The 18,796-nt window shown below is 41.2% G+C and overlaps 1 protein-coding gene across 5 annotated transcripts; it reads right to left on the reverse strand.

The window, feature by feature from the left end:
• Positions 1 to 3,268: 3,268 nt before the first annotated feature.
• Positions 3,269 to 12,577, reverse strand: LOC111847924 (proline-rich protein 7-like). 5 transcript variants are annotated; one of them, XM_072717679.1, is made up of 3 exons: positions 12,564 to 12,577; positions 6,337 to 7,077; positions 3,269 to 4,709 (listed from the first exon to the last, which is right to left on the reverse strand). In XM_072717679.1, the coding sequence occupies exons 2-3, from the start codon at positions 6,626 to 6,628 to the stop codon at positions 4,276 to 4,278; spliced, it is 726 nt and encodes a 241-aa protein (XP_072573780.1). In that variant the 5' UTR covers positions 6,629 to 7,077; positions 12,564 to 12,577; the 3' UTR covers positions 3,269 to 4,275. The 5 variants fall into 5 exon arrangements, with proteins under 5 accessions (XP_072573780.1, XP_023675307.1, XP_023675304.1 ...); XM_023819539.1 differs by lacking the exon at positions 12,564 to 12,577 and adding an exon at positions 12,474 to 12,528; XM_023819536.1 differs by lacking the exon at positions 12,564 to 12,577 and adding an exon at positions 12,284 to 12,514.
• Between the last annotated feature and the right edge of the window lie 6,219 nt (positions 12,578 to 18,796).

Below are 18,796 nucleotides of genomic sequence, written 5' to 3' on the forward strand. Positions count from 1 at the left end.
CCAACCACATCTGCAAGTCAAATGGAAAATAGTTGAACTCAAGGAAGTTAGCAAAATTTATTTCTTTTATTAACTGCTTCTTGGGAGTTAAATCGGCAACAGTGCAACATAGCACAGATTCCTTAGTGTAATTAAACATGTGGATGGTCGCCCAACAGAAAGCCGTTTTTGTTGCTCTTCCAAGATAGAGTGTCAGAATGGTAACATGTATACACTAGCAGCAAGGGATTTGCCTTCTTTGCCTTGTCATCATGCATGTGCTCTTAATGTTGGCACAGGAAGAAGAAAAAAGCAACATGGTGTGTTTTTCAAGGATACTAACATTTCTATAAGCAAGATAAAAAATGTATTATAGATTTTAAAGTGTTACATTTATTACAATATCCTTTTTTACTGTGCAAAATATATTCTTGGTCAACACGCACTGTAGTGTGCATTAGCACCTCAGATGACACGATCTCACAAAACAGAACATAATTTTTTTAAAAGAAAAAAAAAACATTGAGCATACATTTACAAACCAAAAAAAAAAGTTCAGCAAATTCGTACATGATTGTCTATCTGCAAGGACGTGCAAAACTGCTGCAGACCACTCATGAGACCTGTTAATTACTAGTTATTGCAAAACATGATTTTGTCATTCTACTTTACAGCTATACACAGACACACACACACACACACACACATATTCATATATATATATATATATCTATGTGTGTGTGTAGGTGTGTATATATATATATATATATATATAAGTAGTTTGTGCTAAAATAGTCTAATAGTATTTGTGCTGTTTTGTACAATTCACAAATTTCATTTATATATATATATATTTATTTATTTATTTTTTTTCCAGTGACATTTTCATGAATAAACCGGTACCAGATACCAACTAAGGATTTTATTTGTCTGCTTGGGTTAATATTAATATAAACGAAAATGCGGCTTGCAAAAGGTTCACTTTAAAAGTGCCAGTTACCCCCATTTCTTAGAGGCCGCCTGCTGCCGCTACAGAAACCCCGCAACTACGTGAACGAAGAGAAGACGAGTGGATGACTGCCAGCCAAGAGCTGTTTTCACGTTACACACTTTGATTGACAGTAATGCTCAGTGGACAGCAGGTGGCGCCGTATAGCAGTGAGGCGAGGAAACGGCCCGCGGTCGCGCTGTTCTGCGCTCTCCAGCGGCTCATGTAGCCGAGCAGGGACGCACCCCACTGCTGGAGATCCGTCCTCTCAACATAATGCTGAAATGTTACGTATCTCCGGAGGAGCATTATAACTGCTACTCATGAAAAAGGCTTTCACGTATATACAAACTAATTTTAATAATAATACGATTTTTAGTACGTGGCAACAGTCATAGTCCTTTGTAAGAACGATCTGTTAGTAAACTTTCACGTGCAAACAGAAAGGTCTAACTGGCACAAAATGTAATTCCTACTCACATTAATTCATAATGCTGGGTTTCATTCGTAAAACTACAGTACTTTGCAGAACTTCCTTCTAGTGCCCGACTTGGGGGGGCGAGCAGACCCCCGTTTCATCACAGTGTTAAGCTGGGTTAGAGGCCAGGTTTTCTATCCGTGTATGTGCTCAGTGTTTGCAGATTCCCAGCTGCGTTGTGGTAGGCCTCTGTCAGTTTAAATATGGATCTTTTGGGTTTCTGTTGTGATGCCTAAGGGAATTGTGCAGAATGTGAGCTTCCAAAACCTTTGTCACCCTCCAGCAAACCTAGTAAAATTAATGGGTCAAAGACAATTATTTGCTGACAAGGTCTACCTATATTAAACCAAGATATGTAACAAATAGTGTAATATTCTCCTGAAAGACTTTTCAAAAACTTCAAATTAAATGTTAAGAAGGGTACATTAATGATGATTTAGAGGTTCTGCCACCAGTGGTCTAGTTTTCATGAGGAAAAAGTGTGACAAAACAAGTCGCTCCAGGCTGACGCTCGGCATGTGTCTTAAAGGGGCAGGCCCTCCAAACAGCGTGGGCTATTGCAGGGCTCATATCTACCGACAAAGTCTCCTTTAAATTGCAATGTCCACACAGCTGCTGTTATCTTGGGGTTTTTCAAGTACACTTAAATAAGCCTCTTTGCCCAGTGTTCCATCATATATCATTTGGTTTTTAACTGTATTAATTAATAATACATTACTATCGCAGATTACTGTTAAAAAACAAGATACCTTCAAAATATAAGCAGAGGACAATATTTTGGTGAGCAGGAAAATTCCAAGTTTTCAGATTGTTCAAATACACATTACGATAGACACGTAAGTTCACGACATTCTTGTTTTCTATACAGGGGGAACATTTAAAAATGCCCAAGCAACATCACGTTTTCTGTTGAACACTGTGAATAAGTTCAATCAGTGCTGAAGGAAAAATGCTGTGCTATAATATTAGCATCACATTTGGTGGCTTTGGTATGCAAAACATTGTCACTTCTGCTGGTTCATTCTCCAGCACGTGAGAAGTTGCATGTTTTTTATGCGTTCAAGTGTTTGGTCGAGGTTTATGCTCCATTGGGTGACTTTAGGAAAATATTCCATTTTCATAGACATAGAAAAACGTAATAAAAGTCAGATACATGTTAATGCTCCTGGTTCCAGTTACATCCCAGTGTGGGTCCAGTGTGAGAGCACTGCAAAATGCTTCAGATCCTGGAACACACTTCAAAGGTTTAATCTAATCCCACAACGTTAAGGGCATGGGCATCGCCGCCATTTAATTATTCGTTTGGACCCCCCCACAATTAACATAAAATATTAGTTTTATGCCAGTGTGTCCCCCCCACATTAAGGGGTTCTGCCAGGGTAAGATTTCATTCCCAAAGGTTATTCTTTATGAAGCATCTGCTAACCTCATTCAGTTCTCTTGAACGCTTTTCCCCTGACATGATGGCCAGTCACCACTAGGAGGCAGTACTGCCTGGTGGAGCAATCAGCAGGCATTCATACATTTGGGATACAATGTATAATCTTAAAATGAGAATAAAGGTGGCCAACCCAAAACCCAAGTTAAGTTGTACATCCAATTAAATTAACTCCGGTAATGGGGCAGAGTGTGGTTTAGTGGGCTGGGCCTCTGTGTCTGTGATCAGAAGGTTGTTGGCTTGAGCCCCGCCTTGGCAGAACAGTCACATGTCCGTGGGCCCTTGAGCAAGGCCCTTAACCCCCAGCTCCATGGGCGCCGCTGCAGGTGGCTGCCCTTCACTGCCAGGCTTACTCTCACCTACATATGTGTCTGTGTGTCATGGAGAGCAAGAGGGGGTTGGCTAAAAGAGAGTTCTCCCATGGGCACCAATAAAATGGCTTTATTTAAAGAAGGTGTAGTGTAGTGTGTGGCTCAGCGGGTCACGATGTTGTGATCAGAAGGTCACTGATTCAAATCCCAGGTTTGGCAGAGTGACGTCACTGTTGGGCTCCTAAGTGAGGCTGAAAAACTCCACTCCCTCCAGGGATTGTGTGATCCTTTGTTCTCAATTGCATGTTGCTTTGAATGAAAGTGTCTGCTAAGTTAATGAAAAGTAAATGCAGTGCCTACAGGCATAGCTGCATCACACAAAATACATATAGAAAGAGTGTTCATAACTGGATTTTAGGCCAGACTGGACTAAAGAATTAAAAAGCTCAACAGATGTCCACATGACAAAGGACACGCAAATACAATAAAATAGTAAATTGTTTTTTTTTTCCTTGGCAGTTTTGGAAACAGCCAGTGGATGTTTAATAAAATAAGTTTAATAAAGGCTGTGCATTAAGACTAGAGAATCACAGTAGTTCTTGTTTTATTTACAGAAATTGTAAATTTAAAAAAGGACTGTCACTAAATGTATATCCTCTGTGAATCAGCTGCTATCAGTGAATGTGTATTACTTGGCTGCGTCCGCTCTAACCCGATACATCAAGCATATACTGCTCACTGCGCAGAGGCATTCGGCTAGCGGGGTGAAATATGCAAAAACAAAAAAAATTAAAATGCTCCTGCATGTTAGTGTGCAAGCACGTCAGACTAAAGTACTTTTCAAGTAGAATGTTATTTTTTCTTTTCTTTTTTAACCTATCACAGGACACTAGATGCAGGGTTTATCAGTTCTGAACAGCTACAGTGTGTGCATACACCTCACTGGGGTATTCTGCGTCACTGCACAAAGCTGGCGGTTACTCCACGAGGCCCATTCACTTCACAGCAGCATGAAAGGAGGAAATTCTTTACTTCTCTCACAGTCTGTGTGACGGAGGCTTGTTCTGGCACAGATTCTGGCTTACACAGCTGTACTCCTGCCGAACACGAGGATCGCGGTCGGCAGGTCACAGGTCTGGTCCGGTAAAGGCCGGTCTGGAACCTGTCCACCAGAGAAGGTCCCGCGGAGCGGAGGCGGGTCCCTGACAGAGGGCTCGGAGGCAGGCAGAGGGAGGTTGTTACGGTTCATATCCATAGTGGATAAGAAGCAACCCAAGGAATCCCAGTGATCAGCTGCGGGGAGGTGGATGAGGGAGGAGTAGGCGCGGGCAGAGAGAGCCACGTCAGGGCGCATCTTGCTCTTTTCGGAGTCCTGCGGCTCCCTGGATGTCCTTGCATCAGGTTTGGTGTAGGTTCCCCCTCTAATGTCAGCTAGAACCTCACTATAGGCAGGTGGCGGGTCCTCCATCAGAACCGCATCCTCGTAGGAAGGTGGTTTCCCAAAAACATCAGCTTCTGTAAGAGGAGCTCATGGTCAACAGAGAGGAAGAAGCAAGGATACTAGACAGGAAGTGATCAACGAGGTCATTAAAATGAGATTCCTGATGTATGTGGAATAAGGTCTGACGTATATATGTCAAGGTGTTCAAGTAGCTATGCGAATAAAATATAGTTTCTGAAGAATAGCCCTATATAAATAGATGGAGAGGATATTGCGCAAATGTGAACAGAATATACAGTAAGTATGCAAATAGTGGCATAGTAAATGAAAGGACAGCATTTCACGTCAGAACTGCACACAGATTCATAAGGCAGCCGTAAGTGCCACTGAATGCCAGAGGCCATGGAACGAGGCTTTATTACGCCAGTGAAGCAGCATATTGAAACACTGAAGATTAATCAATAAGAAGGTCACTTTTTATGAATCCTCTGACATTGCTGTTACAGGTTGTGGAGACTGCATCGGAAAGCGGTGACCGCGACAGCCTGGGTCACTGCCTCAGGCACCCCGGTGACAGGGAGAGCATTTGTTTACTGTACTCCTGAATGCATCCAAAAAAGGACCTAATGCTCTCCTGTTGCTGAAGAGTTTAAAGGATGCAAACAGCACTGTTACAGAGACCCCCATAAACAAGAACTCTCAAAACACAGTGCGCTAAAGGCGGTCGAGAATTTAGTGATTTAGAGTTTACTGTATTTCATTGTCATGAGTCAACAGAAAAAAAAATGACTACAGATGTAATATCAGAACGTCAGAGCCAAAAACACCGATCCTGCAATCAAAGTGATTTTCCAGGTGGAACTGAAACAAGGTAACAAATGATCAAGAATCGGGTCAAGAACCCAGAGCAGATCATGCATGACACAAACCAAAATGAATCATCAGACTGTGATGTGCAGGACAGAGAATCAAGACTTCATAGTCAAAGCAAAGACACGGGCGTTTCAATCTCCAAACTTTTATTGTGAAAACACTGTTGAGATTAACATTCTGGCGAGAGGGAACATTGATGATTATGTCTGCAGGAGACCAAAGCAAGCCAGTGTTCACGGAACAACATAAACTAGGCGTGTAACTAGTATGCAAATGTTGAGCAAGCCAGAAATCTAAGCGACCATAGTCTTCTTTTCTCTGTTCTATGTAATCAGTTACACTGCAGAAAAAAACTGCAACAGGTCTTAATTCAATGGTTTGCAATTACAAAACGTTGCATGTGTATTTTAGATTATTTTATTCAAGACCTGAAGTTGTCCTGACCTGAGGAAATTGCACTTTTTCTGTCACATTTGTTGTAATTTGAAGGGAAAAATAAAATCAAATACAGTTGCACTTTGCACGTGGGCCAGTGTTTGTCCAGTTCACTTTCCTCACGCTGTACCATAAAGCTGTAGTTTGTTCACGTACTGAACCTACTGTATAGCTAGTCCATTTTTATGTCTGGTTTTTAATTCTCCATAACACCTAACTCTCACCTATCTCCCATAACCTTTTATTCAGTATGGGGTTGCAGTGACTTCCTGTTCTCCTCCAGTCTAACACACCACAGCTAAACTGTTTCCTTTACATATAATAAAAGCATCTTATCATAATTGACCTAGAAAGACCTGAAGAAATACATCATGGAAATGGCAGGGGTGGTACCTTGTGAAGTCGGCCAGCTGCCCTGCGGAATGGCATGGAGAGACTGCAGCGACGGGCACAGAGTCTGCGGTGGGCCCAGGTGCACGGGCTCCCCTGGTGGGCAGCTACGGTCCTGCAGGGCGTCCATTTCCAGGCTGTGGAGGCTCTGCTCGGGCGGCCGGGCGTCCCGCCGCCTCTTCAGCTTACGCTGCAAGAAGCTGCAGAAGCAGCAGAGCATGACGATGAAGGCCCACACCACCCAGAAGCCAGCGAAGCACGTCAGGAAGGTGTAGGTGCTCTGTGACATCACCATGCTTCTGGGCGCGGAGCTCTCCACGCCGTTGGAAAGCTGTCGCACCAGAGGACTTCACCTCTTCGCAAAGACTAGCTTGCAAAATTTTCTGATGCAAAAATCCTCATACTGAACTGTATTCCTGCCTGTGCAGCCTAAATTTTTCAAGGACTGGCTCTGTGTCTTCGAGGGGGAAACGGTTTTCTCTACATTCCTCTTGTCAAATGTACCATGTCTGTTTCCAGCCCAAAAACATGTTTGACTGGATCATTTTTGAATAAACAATGCTTCTCTTTAAATGTGTGCTGTGAGCAGTCATCACATCAGCTGGTGAAAGAGTGGGGCCTGTCTCCTTAGTCCATGTTGTGACAGAACCATACTCCACGTGACGTCCAAAGCATGCCTGTCTTCCCCATTGGGTCTATTCCAGTCTGTAGCTTGGTTATATCTGAAGGGAACCAGTCCTCACCCTGTTTGATGGAAAAGATGGAGAGTAGGATTATATACCTCATATACAGGCAATGTTTTCAAAATACTGTTTTGAAATAATCTATCTCAGCTGTTCAAGCAACATTGGGGGGGGGGGGGCGGGGATGGGGGGGTATGTATCAGTTTCACACATCAAAGTGAAAGTCCTACTGCTCCCGGTTCCTCCTGAGAGCGACGATCACCATGTGTTTTGTTGGCGTCATGTTTCGCTCACTCTACGTTGGACATCTGCTGATGCATATTTTCGTTGAGCCGATCGGTCCTCAAATTATGAAACGGTCCCAACATTTCAGTGTTTCATTCTGACATAGTAATACCCAGGATCAGAATCAGAATCAGGATCAGAATCAGAATCAGAAAAAAACTTTATTAATCCCATAGGGAAATTGCTTATGCTACAGCTGCACAGACAGACACCATTGGACACGATGAACACAATACAGCAGGAAGGAAAAGTATCACCAACAGCAGTTAAAGAGAATTAAATAAAATATAAAAGAAATAATATGTATCAAATGAACTACAGTATAAACTCTTTACAAGAAAAAATATATAAATTCTGTTTTCAATAAAGTAATATATATGGTTAATAACTAGTTCCTTATAAAGGATAAGGGGTAAATCCCTAATATATCTTCTCAGTGATAACAGATGTTTCAGTACCTGTAATAGTCTGGAGTATACAATGGCGAAAGGCCGTGCTGCATGAAACAAACCTTCTACAGAACACGGAATGCTATTGTGCCAGAATTCACCATTCCTTTGGGGTAATTTCTTTCATTTCTGCCAAGTCTCCTTATAATATGTATTTGCTAGAGAATAAATTTGTGTCTAATAATTAGCATATCTATATATATAATATATATCTTAATTTCAACGAATGTGTTTGTTAAGCTGGTTTTTCATTGTTATTACAGTACAACGCGAATATTTGTTCATCCAATATCCTGTTGACTGACTCTGATTCACCATAATTGTTTTAATAATGTGTTGTACCTGGATACTTTTAGACTGTTTTAAAAAGGTAATTTTGATAAGATTATACCTGATGCTTTCGAATATATATCCCAGGGCTTATCCTAGGCTACAAAGGTAATGAGTTTTATATTACATTTAGTCCCAACAATTTCATATAAACCTAATACACACACACACACACACACACACACACATATGTTGGGTAAACATATCTTTATGGGGACCGCTCATTCATTTCTATGGGAAAAATGCTAACGCTAACTATGACAACCTTAACCCCTACCCAGCCCTAACCATAACCATAAGTAACCAAGCAAAATACAAGACAGTCACAGATCTTTATTAAATTGAGTTTTCCCTTATGGCAGTTGTTGTATGCGGGTTTTCGCTGCAACTCCCTAATTAGATGACTAATTAGAGGACTGATTGGCTGAAGAGTCCACACACCTGGGTTTGAACAGCTGCCCTACAGGTTATCCCAAAAACCCGCATACACACCGGCCCTTTGCGGATAAGATTGGGCACCCCTGCCTTATGGGGACCAGGAAATTGGTCCCCATAATGGAAAAAAACGGGTATTCATCACTTTGTGGGGACATTGTGTCCCTACAAGGTAAGGCATACCTGCTGAAATGGTGGTCCTACATCGCAGTGTGAGAGAGGTTCTCTTTGTCAAAGTCTTTTGACCAAGGACAGGCTATAGGACAAATTGTATGTGACTGCTACTGCAGCCAATGTCTACTAACCGACCGACACTGATGCCCTTTAATTCTTGTACATTGACTTGCATTGTAGTGTACGATTCAGAAGCTGTGCAGCTGTACAGTTTACATACATCAAACTTGATGTCGTTGACAAGTTTATTAGACCCGTGTTGCACACTGTAGCTTGCAATAAACATTTCAGGATTGCTGAAATTGTGCAGTCTATAGGATGACATGTACTGGGCTGTGAGAGGAAACCCGCCCAAAGATGGGGAGAACAAGGGCGGGACTCAATCCCCCCCCCCCCAGATGCCAACGCCACCTGAGTGACCATAACGCCCATTTATTTACTTACTAGACACGAAGGGTTAACGACTGTGCTCAAGGGTCCAATGGTGACATCACTCTGCAACCCAGGAAACCGAACCGCCAATCACAAGCAGAGCCCTAATCCACAGACTCACACATCCGTTTCTATATAATTTTATATATTCAACTTTATGTACAGAAACACACACTAAATAATAATAAAACAAAGAAAAGCTAGATAGGACTCCAGGCCTTTGAATTATTCGTCATCCACTTAACTGTCTGTAGATTTAAAATCTTCTTCCCTTCCTGCTCTTTCATTGCTGCAAGTTTTAATTGCACAAGGTAAATAAATTGCATTGATAGTAACTGACACTTTTGTCCTGCAGTTACAAATATTGAAAGACGGAATAATACCGCTTCTTATGAACAGTTCCCTTTGTTTCGTGACATTCTGCTTCCACATCCTGATTCTGGTCATTTAAACTTCCATGATATACACAACAAAGATATAGCAGGCTGTGTAGTTCTGTCTGTCGGTCCGTCTGTCCGTCTCTGGTAAAACAATTTGGGTCATTCATGTCTTAAGCGGCTAAATTCTATGGCTGGTGATTCTGCAGCTAATTTCACACTTAACTGACACCATGGTTTCATCCTTCAGTCCTGACAGACAGACTGAGAGACTCTGCCCTTTAAAATACCCTCCACATTATAATACCCTCCATCACACTTGCCATCCACTGATACAATAAGCTTTGGTCCCATATCTTAATATTACTGTGATGTTCGTTCTGGAAAAACGAACAAACACTTTTTCATCAGTTACCTTTCCCATTTTGAAATTCCAAACCTGTGTCCAGTAATAAAGAAATTGGGTAGGCACCCCTTCTCAATGTTTCTACATACTTCCAGTCTCACCCATACTTTGCTTTGAACAAAAGTGCCAAACAAAAAGCAAACATGACTGCGAATGTAATACTTATGCGGCCTATTCAATGATTCCCAGACGTGTTTCTGTTTGTGAAAATCTTTCAAATTCATTGTTTCTACTTCGCCGTAACTCTCAGTGCTACGTTTTGCTATCGCCAAACAGCAGTTGGTATTGGCAGTGTCGCAATGTTTTTTCATTAATAAGTATTTCAATCCAACATGCATTTTTTACTGAGAGAGTTGATTTAAGAAATGTATACAGTTGTCTGTTGATATTAATACTGGACTCATTAATATTCTAAATTGACTTTTGCTCATCAAAAAGATAATGACTTTTAAAATCAGATCATTTAGTTATAACATACAGGTCATTAAACATATTCTTTTCTTTATAGACTTTGCTTAAATGCTTTGCACCCATTCTTTAAAAACCGTATTTATGTTAAAATGTACCACAAACATCCGTACACACATTTAATGCCCCCGTGCTACGTCAACCTGCTTCATTGTTTTTTCACATGAAGCTTATTTTAAATTAAAAGGTGTTCATGCTTTTTGTCCATCGTTAACTATAAGGTTCAACATCATCTTCACAAAATTATGTTTTTATTTTTAAGCAATGCATTTTAAGCAATAGGCCTACATATTTATTAATCCAGTAGTGAATGTTTGAAGTCCAAAGTCAACATACTGTGGCACACACAGTGCCGGAAAGGCATACTTCAACTAATCACTAAAGAACAACGCCATTACCTTCCGCAGACCGGTCACATGTGCATACCTAAGAAAACAGTAATATCGATACACAAGGTTTTTTTCCAGTATAAAAATAGGCTGAGACACTTCAAAGAAATATCTCAATAGACAGATCTCTCTGGGGTCTTATACTTCAACAAAAGTAATTTAGAACGTCCTGATACGAAATTTTCGAATGCTTCCTTTGTCAACAGATGTTTGACTTGCAAGTATATCAGTATTTAATACTTTACTTTTTTATACTTTTCCTTCATCCAATCTCAGGTTTAGTTTTAAAATGCAATGCACTTATTAATCCGATGCCCCGTCCATCAGTACTTCACCAGTCACATGAAATCCCCCAATAACTTGATCAGCTTTTAAGTACTAAGTAGGTGTATGGAAAACGGAATATTCAAAAGAAGCAGATATTAATTATTCAAAATGTATATAAAATATTGCATAAAATAATCCAATCGTTCTATGTAGAGTAAATCTGCCAAAATATAAAACCATATGGAACAATAATTAAGTGCATAGAAACATATTCTACACTGACCGGTACTTTCAGGCTGCGTCTGGACAGTCTCTGATAATCATATAAAGTAACACAACAGCCAAAAATGGTACCTTTCGTAAAGTGTGCAACACACGGAAGAGCTGAAATAACTGGTTTACGACGTAACACTAAAATTATGTACTGCTCCCCTTTGCTCTGCCTTTACTTACGGTCTCTCGTCTGGCTGAGGAGACAGAGATGTGAAATGGGTACGCAAGCTCTCACTCCATGGAAACATGCCAAGCTGGCACCTGCAGCACGAATTACAGCTGTCCTTAGTGAATTAGTAATTAGTGAAATTATGTAAATACTCATCTGAATGCCAACCAATCAAGATGCTTTCAGGCGCTCAAAAAAAAATTACATAATTTTGAATGTGTTAGATTTTAGAGGAATGCGTTTATCTGGTACGCAGGTAACCTGTAGATTGCCTCGAATTATAACATCGATATCAGGTATTGTACTCTCTCTTGCAGTCTGGGGAAACTGCTTAGCGAAGAAAGAAAATGAAACACAAAAAGGAAAAAAATGATTCACTATATTCAATGCTATAACGTCAGAAAACAGAATACGGACAATCATACGTTTTAGCGATATTACATCTAACAACAGCATGATTTCTTGCGCAATAACTCATTAACTGCATATGACTATTTTAGGGACGATTAAGACAATTAACATCCATTGAATTCAGCACGCAACACCATCGGCTTCATTTACTTTGGTGAAAAACTGTATAACGATGCCCGTGAACATTATTAGGCAATATTACACCAAGCATATATGAATTCATGGTTTAATGCATGCAGAACTCCCTACGGTTTTTATACAGCTCCAATTGTTAAGGATCGTATTGTTTTGCAATCTACCGTGTTTCGGAATCTACGTGAAATCACCAAAAACCTTTTCATTCATCCATCCTGTAAAGGCGCTTCTTCCCTCCGCTGCCTTTTTCTGTGATGCTCTGTTTACCTGCCCGGGTCAGCCCAAGGATGTCAGTGTCTCCTGGCATCTCCTTTGGTGAGGAAGACAGAAGCATCTTGGGAGCGACGTATCAGTTAAGCGGAGCTTCGGCTCCTCGCGGTTACCACCCAACCCGCTGTACCCTGCGAGGTTCCCGGCGCTGTACCCTTCGAGGTACCCGGCGCTGTACCCTTCGCACCTTCTCTCAGCAGCTCCTGGACGTGTCTGCGCTCATCTGTACCCGATATGTCTCGCGTACGGTAGAAGTGAAAAGAATATGATTAATTACCTTCTCAATAGCTGGGCTCCTCCCTTCTTAACCATTTATTGCATGCTGTAAAAATCAATCTGAAATACGTCTTTCTGACATACAGCTTAGTAAAATACTAATTAGACTGTCTGCATCATGAAGAAGGATTTTAAAATGCATGGAGTTTACAACAGTATTAGGTATTCCTTCAGTATCATGTAAAACAGCTTGAAAGTTATTTTACTGACATACCAATGACACAACTAAAAAGGAATTACTTGCGTTTTATGTTTCTTTAAATCTTAAGTTTACCTTAATTCGAAAGTAAAAAGAAAAATAAATCTTTCAAAATTAAAACTAAGGAACCATAAATATTCATGTAACATTTTAACAGATTTTGTCACATTCGGTTGTTAAATTGAAATTAAGGCATGAAAATATTCATGTAACATTTAAACAGATTTTGTCACCTTCGTATGTTAATAAAATTTCAGAATGCCGCAGAAGTCCGCATGAGTTTTCTTTTGCTTTCTCGACGTTTCCCCGCAATTCAGGAAAAACAGATTTGGCTAATGTTTTGTATAAGCACTTATCTCATGGTATTAAGCAAAGTAACCTCGACACCATGGGAATGTAGAGGAAATTATAGTAAAACACAATGTGCTGCAAGGTGAAGAGTACGTGTCCCTTTAAAAGAGGGCAAACGGCTTAATCTGCGGCAGCAGGGGTACCGCTGTTGTCCTTGGGTCTTGCTGAAGGTTGCTGTTTAATGTGTTTATTGAGATCCTTTGCCGCCCCCACACCAGCCCCCGCCAGCCACTGTGATTTCTGAAAGCTTATTAGTCTCTAATCTTTTCAGAACCCCGAGAGATTAACTTTAGCCATCTTGTCTGTCCCCAGTATTATGTCGTAAAATCGCACTTGTTCCCCAAGTTTTTTTTCTCCTTATCTGATCCCTGATTCCCATGTCTGTCTAAATGATATTTTAGCTTTGAGGTTATATTTCCTCAGCAAAACTCTCTTCGCGTCTGGCTTCTGAGCGATAATTATTGTCTGGAAATCGAACCAGGTTCCTTCAAAAACTAAATTAGATGAATCGTTTACGCAAAAGGAACTCACCGTTAAATGCCCTAAGAGCTGGTATGACCACAGTGTTGCTTAGGAGACACATTTATTCAGAACCAAATTGGAAACTGTTGACAGAAGATATTTGCAGGTTCCCCTAATGGAACAGTATGTTGGTTTAAACAGAAAAGGTGGGCATTACATGAAAAGTTATTCTTGAAGTAAACTTTTCATAATGTGATCATTTGTTTTCCCACAGTCATCTACTGAACCAAGTTTATAAAATATATTTCTACGCTTCCAATATTATAAAGAAATCTATCAAAAGTCTTTTTTTGCCAGTAACTGCTCTTTAAGACAGCAGATTTGGGATTACAAAATATTACCACCTGACCATTAAGTAGATAGTGGGAAAAAACTATTATTTTATCTATAATATTGTATAATAACCTTAATAGTCATGTTTGATAGCTACTGAATAGTTGTTGCCAGTTAGCTGAAATATTTATTACAAGAAACTTTTACAACAATTGACTTTTGAAATTAGGAAATTAAACCAAGGCACTGGACAGCTGACTTGAGAGGAATGTAGGCGTGTGATTCTCTGAGTGACTGGCAAGTTGACAGGGTGTCTGTGTGTGGACAGAGTGCGGACACATTGATGTGGAGATGGATGTGTAATCATGAACTGTAAAAAAAAAAAACTATAAAAAAAAATCAATGAATGATACAAAAAAGGCCAGAAACATCAGATGGTCATAAGTTAGGGTTTCAAGTATTCCATAAAGAAAAAACAGAGAGAAGAGGACGTGCCTTTTATGTACATGCACTGACACCCACAGGAAGTGTGCTTCACTCCTGTCCTGGCTGGAGTTTGTATGCCAAATGAATGAATGTTACATTTATATAGTGCTATTCTCATGACACCCAAAGCATTTTGCAGAACCAACAGGGAGCCACTTCATCCACCCCCACTGTGCAGCCCCCACCTGGATGATGTGACGGCAGCTATTCTGCACCAGTACGCTCACCACACAGTACCTAAGGTGGTGACGGGGCAGGAGAGGATTCACCAGTTAGATAAACAGGATGATTAGGAGCCCAGATCGGAAAGGGCCATAGTGGGCAATTTAGCCAGGGCATCAGGGTACCACCTCTTTCGCTCGACTCTTTCATAAGATGCCCAGGGATCTTTTATGACCTCAGAGAGTCAGGACCTCAGCTTTTTATGTATCATCCACCGGATGGCGCCAATTTTGCAGCACAGTGTTCCCATCACTGCACTGGGGCCACAGGATGGGCTTCCCTACTGACAATACCAGCACTTCTTCCCCCATGTTCTCCCCATGTTTGCACGGGTTCCTGTGGTTTTGTCCCATAGCCCAAGGCCATGCAGTGTATGTGGCTTGCCTATAGCATGCAGTGTATGTGGCTTGCATATAGCATGCAGTGCATGTGGCTTGCCTATAGTATGCAATGTATGTGGCTTGCCTATAGCATGCAGTGCATGTGGCTTGCCTATAGCATGCAGTGCATGTGGCTTTCCTATAGCATGCAGTGTATGTGGCTTGCCTATTGCATGCAGTGCACCAGATCAGGAAAATGCAGACGCCGGAGTCTTTGCACTTGATTATGCTGTTGCAGTATTGGCGTATGTTCAGGGAGGGTGTGACTCTAAGAGACCCTGCTGCAGCAGTCATATTGGCATCTTACTTTACCGTCAGGCTAGGCTGGGGTTTGCAGGCAATTTCAAATATAACATGGATTATGCTAAATATGACGATAAGGTTTGCCCATAAAAGCCATAAGATGTTGGGATTTCAGCTGAATTTCCAACTCAAAATGACCGATAATCAATAATCACCAATAATAAACAGACCACAACTAAAAAGAATTCAAAGTAAAGATTACTTTGAAATACAAAACAAAGCTGGTAGTAATACACAAAAGCTTTGCCTTATTTAGGGTCTTGGCAAGAAGTTCTGTGACAAACTCATATAAACAAAATAACAGTGTGAAAAAACACATCTAAGAAGTTACTATCTATCATACAATGTAGCAGCTGGCTTCAAAGTGCTGATATGTAGCATTGAACCACAAATGTAGTTTTTATAGATAATGTTGTCAGCAGCTATCCGTTGCCTAGGTGACATTAACTGAAATGTCTATGTCTGAAAACAAAAATAGAAATTCAGGACATTGTTGTATTTCCTCAACAAAGTACACTCACCTAAAGGATTATTAGGAACACCTGTTCAATTTCTCGTTAATGCAATTATCTAATCAACCAATCACATGGCAGTTGCTTCAATGCATTTAGGGGTGTGGTCCTGGTCAAGACAATCTCCTGAACTCCAAACTGAATGTCAGAATGGGAAAGAAAGGTGATTTAAGCAATTTTGAGCGTGGCATGGTTGTTGGTGCCAGACGGGCCGGTCTGAGTATTTCACAATCTGCTCAGTTACTGGGATTTTCACGCACAACCATTTCTAGGGTTTACAAAAAATGGTGTGCAAAGGGAAAAACATCCAGTATGCGGCAGTCCTGTGGCGAAAATGCCTTGTTGATGCTAGAGGTCAGAGGAGAATGGTCCGACTGATTCAAGCTGATAGAAGAGCAACTTTGGCTGAAATAACCACTCGTTACAACCGAGGTATGCAGCAAAGCATTTGTGAAGCCACAACACGCACAACCTTGAGGCGGATGGGCTACAACAGCAGAAGACCCCACTGGGTACCACTCATCTCCACTACAAATAGGAAAAAGAGGCTACAATTTGCACGAGCTCACCAAAATTAGACAGTTGAAGACTGGAAAAATGTTGCCTGGTCTGATGAGTCTCGATTTCTGTTGAAACATTCAAATGGATGTCAGAATTTGGCGTAAACAGAATGAGAACATGGATCCATCATGCCTTGTTACCACTGTGCAGGCTGCTGCTGGTGGTGTAATGGTGTGGGGGATGTTTTCTTGGCACACTTTAGGCCCCTTAGTGCCAATTGGGCATCGTTTAAATGCCACGGCCTACCTGAGCATTGTTTCTGACCATGTCCATCCCTTTATGACCACCATGTACCCATCCTCTGATGGCTACTTCCAGCAGGATAATGCACCATGTCACAAAGCTCGAATCATTTCAAATTGGTTTCTTGAACATGACAATGAGTTCACTGTACTACAATGGCCCCAACAGTCACCAGATCTCAACCCAATAGAGCATCTTCGGGATGTGGTGGAACGGGAGCTTCGTGCCCTGGATGTGCATCCCACAAATCTCCATCAACTGCAAGATGCTATCCTATCAATATGGGCCAACATTTCTAAAGAATGCTTTCAGCACCTTGTTGAATCAATGCCACATAGAATTAAGGCAGTTCTGAAGGCAAAAGGGGGTCAAACACCATATTAGTATGGTGTTCCTAATAATCCTTTAGGTGAGTGTATGTTCCAGCCCCCCCTCCCCCCCCCCAAAAAAAAGAATGAAAAAAAGAAAAATATATATATATATATGTTACTTTTTATGCTTAGTTTCTTCATCTTTTTTTAATGTTGCCTAGTGACAGAGACTGCGAGTGCAGACAGTCTAGGTGTGTGTGGCAGCAGAGGTTTTGAACACACAGCCCTCATGGGGAACATTGTGGAAGCGGTTGGCATGGCTGCCGTCTGCTGTTACCGTATAATGCTCATGTATAATGGGTTTGCTGTGCTGTCATGCAGGAGACACGCACAAGACACTGAATTTCAGCAGTAGATGTGGAATGCAGTTGGTGCTATAACTGAAGTCATAAGTTTGGGGGGAAAGGATGAAATTCAAGGGGAAATGAAAAGGATGGAGATCTTTCTTAGATTTTTAAGATTTAAGCTTTGTAGAGGTAGTCCTACACTGGATGAATACATATATTGCTGCCATATTAATACTTCATATTTATTTTGATTTTGGACTACATTGCAGAACATTACTATTTTACCAATTCAAGATGTTTAGAGTTAAGACTGCAGGCACTTTTTGTTTTCAAACAATTTGCGCAAACAAAACATTAAAAGCTGGTTTATGAGCTCATGACAATTATTATTTGTTATCAAGCTGTTGACCTCTGCTTTAACAGTAAGGATTATTACACAGCAGGTTACAGAACATTTTTGTTTTCCTTGCCAAAGCAGAGGTCCAAGTCCAGGAAAAAATATCGCTAAACACCGATGAGCCAGAACATCATTACCACCTCCATATGAAGTGAATAATATGAACAACCTCATAAAAATGGTGCCTGTCAAGGTCTGGGATATATTTGATGGTAAGCTGACATTCAGTGCTTAAAGTCAACATGTTGAATGTCTACATCAGAGCATCTCCAAAATGGCAAGGCTTGTGAGGTGCTCACATTTGGCCATGGTGTGTACCTACTGATCGGGTTCAGAGGAGGGAATATCCACGATCTTCTGACAGGGTGTTGGGCGCCCAAGACTTGTCCATGTGGCGTGTGAATGAAGACTATCCCGTCTAGTGTGCATCAACCGAAAGGCTACCGTGGCTCAAATTGCATGCCATTTTAATAAAGGTCATAAAAGTACTGTCACAACATAGTGTGCATTGAGCCCTACTGTGTGACCTCAGGCCACTCACAGCGCCCATACTGACCCATGGGTACCACCGAAAGCGCGTACAGTGGGCACACAGGCATCGGAACTGAAGCAACGTAAAAATGTCGCCTGGGCCAGTGAATCATGTTTTCTGTCGCATCATGTAGACAGCTGGGTATCGAGAATCTGTGGGATGCACTGGACCAACAAATACAGTCCGCAGCTAGGCAGCAAGGTTTGATGTCATGTGCATCATGACATAGTACTCCCGTAACCATTGCTAAAATGATCTGCCATTTGTGCCACAGTAGCCGTTCTGCTGGTTCATACCAGACAGGATAGCCTCCGTTCACGTCACAGTCGCCCAACACCTTGTCGGCAGATTGTGGTTTTTCCCTCCTCTGTGTATATTCTAAAGACAAAGAGACTCAATATAGACATTAAGTTTTTATGGCTTATCATCTGGTTTACATTTCAGAGAAAAAACACCCATAACAATACAAACTTTCCTAAAATAAACAAGCCATCCTTAGCACAGTTATTTCGGTTATGGTGCTTTTTTGCTACAGACCTGTGATCAGCATCAGCAAACGTAAATAGCTATTACAAGCCAAAATCTGCTTCTCATC

The sequence above is a fragment of the Paramormyrops kingsleyae genome, chromosome 10 (genome assembly GCF_048594095.1).
Source record: "Paramormyrops kingsleyae isolate MSU_618 chromosome 10, PKINGS_0.4, whole genome shotgun sequence".
Classification (NCBI taxonomy): domain Eukaryota; kingdom Metazoa; phylum Chordata; class Actinopteri; order Osteoglossiformes; family Mormyridae; genus Paramormyrops; species Paramormyrops kingsleyae.